Here is a 2,377-nt window from a genome sequence, read left to right as displayed (position 1 = left end):
TCTCTCTCACACACACACACACACACACACACACACACTCACATAGAGTCATGTCACAGCTGTGCTCCTCAAGCTATTTAGCACAGATTTTCTTTCTGAGAGGTCAAAGAGATCATGAAAACACACTCACACAAACACAGAAATTCACTCTGATGCATTCGATCATGTTCCACCCTGTCATTTTAAAGTAGAACACAAGATATCAATATGGATAATTACACATATCGACTAAATCACACAGATTTTCACGCACACTCACACACTAGGAAAATGTCACTATGTGCTCTTTACTTTTAGTCATTTATTTAAGTGATTTGCTTGCATTTAAGAGTAGGTTGTAATTAGTAGTTTAAGTTATCTGTGTCTTTCTCTTTCTCATTTATCCTTGGGTTTTATTTTATTTTTCATTTATTTTGTAGAGAGCTATTTGTCCTGAAGATGACTATCTCTGGAAAAAAAATATTTACCCAGAATTATTTTGGTCCATCAATCAAGAAAAACACATGCTAAATGCAAAAAAAGGTGGATGCATGACATTTTCATCAAAGTGCTTTGCTAATCAAGCAGATAATAATTTATATTTTATTTGTAAAAAAATCTGTAAATAATACAACTTCTAAAATCTTCATTTTATTTTCAAATATATTAATTGTAAACTTGAAAATTAAAACTTTCAGTACTGTATTTTTATTTATAGCCTCATGACGAACCCAGGAGGAAACACGTATGAATGTTGCGTCTGTTACGCATTAAAATAATCTTAACAAAGAAAGAGAACGTACGGAAGTGATCTAGACATTACAGAAGCCTTATAGGATTTCCCATGAATTATTCCTTGAGTTTTATGATGCCAAAAACTTGCAGACAATAGTTTAGAAACCTAAAGTTCTGTATGTCTAAAAGCTGTGTTTATTCCATAATCAGTGTAAACACATCACATATGTAGGGAAGACACTTGTACAGTCTCTAACACACTCACACATCAATGCAAGGCTGTGGGGAAAAAAAAGTTCAGGAAACTTTCAGGAAATGTGTTTTTCCCCACCCACAAAATCCTAGCCTAGAAACTTCCAGAAAGGAGCCCAGCATTGTTTAAAAGAGCAGAAAATGGATATCGAACATCGCAAAGAATGACAAAAAACATAAGATATTTGGGACTCACCAAATCAGACTCCTCGCTGGTTGAGAGGTACATGTCTATGACCATCTGTGAGTGTGTGTGTGTGTGTGTGTGTGTGTGTGCAGTATGAGTGTGTGAGAGAGCTCTACTCCACCCAGCTGCTCTACAAACAGTCCTAGTAAGAGAAGGGGGAGCGGGAAGAGCGCTTTCCTCTCGCTCCTGTGGGTTGAGTTTGAAGGGGCTCAAATATGTGCTTGTAAAATGAATGGTGTGTTCGTCTACATTCTCTCTCCTCCCAAAACTACATCAAGTTACTCTGCTAAACCCAGAAATCTCTCTCTCTTTCCCACGCTAAGAAAAAAACCATGACAGTCCATCCCACAAACAACCCATGCTCTCAGACAGACATGCACATTACCACATGCACACTCACACACATACCAAAAAAATCACTTAATACAGATCAGGGGATAATTATTATCATGTTAAAGTGACAGCCCTATAATTCTTTAATGTTTAGTACACATGTATCTGAATGCAAGTAACACCTGACGTATTCAGAATCCAGCCTCTTTTTGAATACTTCTGTGGTTTTGACTGTAACATAAGACAGATGTGAGCGGAAAAAGTCTCCTCACAATCAAGTGAGAAACGCTGTACATTTGTCCTCTTGCTCTCCTTCCCCAAGGCAGCGCTGCCAAACTCCTCCCCTTGAAAACTGCTCTCAACAGCTGATTTGTGAACAGTTTCTTTTTTTTTTTTTTACAAAAGTCACCAAATATGGAAACGTAAGACTTTTGCACAGTAGACCTGAAATTGGTGTGTCAGAGAAAGGAGACATGCAAAACGTGCAGTGTTGGGGTGCCTCCAGGACCAGGGTTGGGAACCACTGGTCTAGACAGACAGATAAATAGAAAGGTAACAATTTATAGTAATAAAACACTTACAAAGCATTTGCAAACTATTAGTAATTCATAGTTTATAAACTGTGGTTAATACATTAATAGATTCTATACAAATAGTGAGTGCAATTAAGGTTCAATAAAGGTTGGTTTCAAGAACTTAATTAATGACATTTTCTCATTTCCAGTGACCTAAAGTGAGAACTATTCACTCCTTATAATAATTAACAAATCCTTTACTACGATTTAATTAAACAATAATAATTAATTATTCATTACAGTGGCAATGAATGAAGAACTCACTATATATCGCCTATTAATACATTACCAATGTAGCGAATACAATTTCTAAACT

General features: G+C 36.2%; 1 protein-coding gene across 1 annotated transcript in view; it reads right to left on the bottom strand.

The window, feature by feature from the left end:
* Positions 1–1,414, bottom strand: part of LOC107691825 (voltage-dependent L-type calcium channel subunit beta-2-like) — a 33,465-nt gene extending 32,051 nt beyond the window's left edge. The window contains exon 1 of the mRNA XM_016490631.1: positions 1,163–1,414. Within this exon, the coding sequence (XP_016346117.1) occupies positions 1,163–1,207 (45 nt within the window). The 5' untranslated portion in view covers positions 1,208–1,414. The remainder of the gene's footprint in view (positions 1–1,162) is intronic.
* Positions 1,415–2,377: the final 963 nt, after the last annotated feature.

This window comes from Sinocyclocheilus anshuiensis, unplaced genomic scaffold (genome assembly GCF_001515605.1).
Source record: "Sinocyclocheilus anshuiensis isolate Anshui unplaced genomic scaffold, SAMN03320099.WGS_v1.1 scaffold206, whole genome shotgun sequence".
NCBI lineage: Eukaryota > Metazoa > Chordata > Actinopteri > Cypriniformes > Cyprinidae > Sinocyclocheilus > Sinocyclocheilus anshuiensis.
The sequence above is the reverse complement of the archived record's forward strand: the minus strand, read 5'-3'. Positions and strand labels throughout refer to the sequence as shown.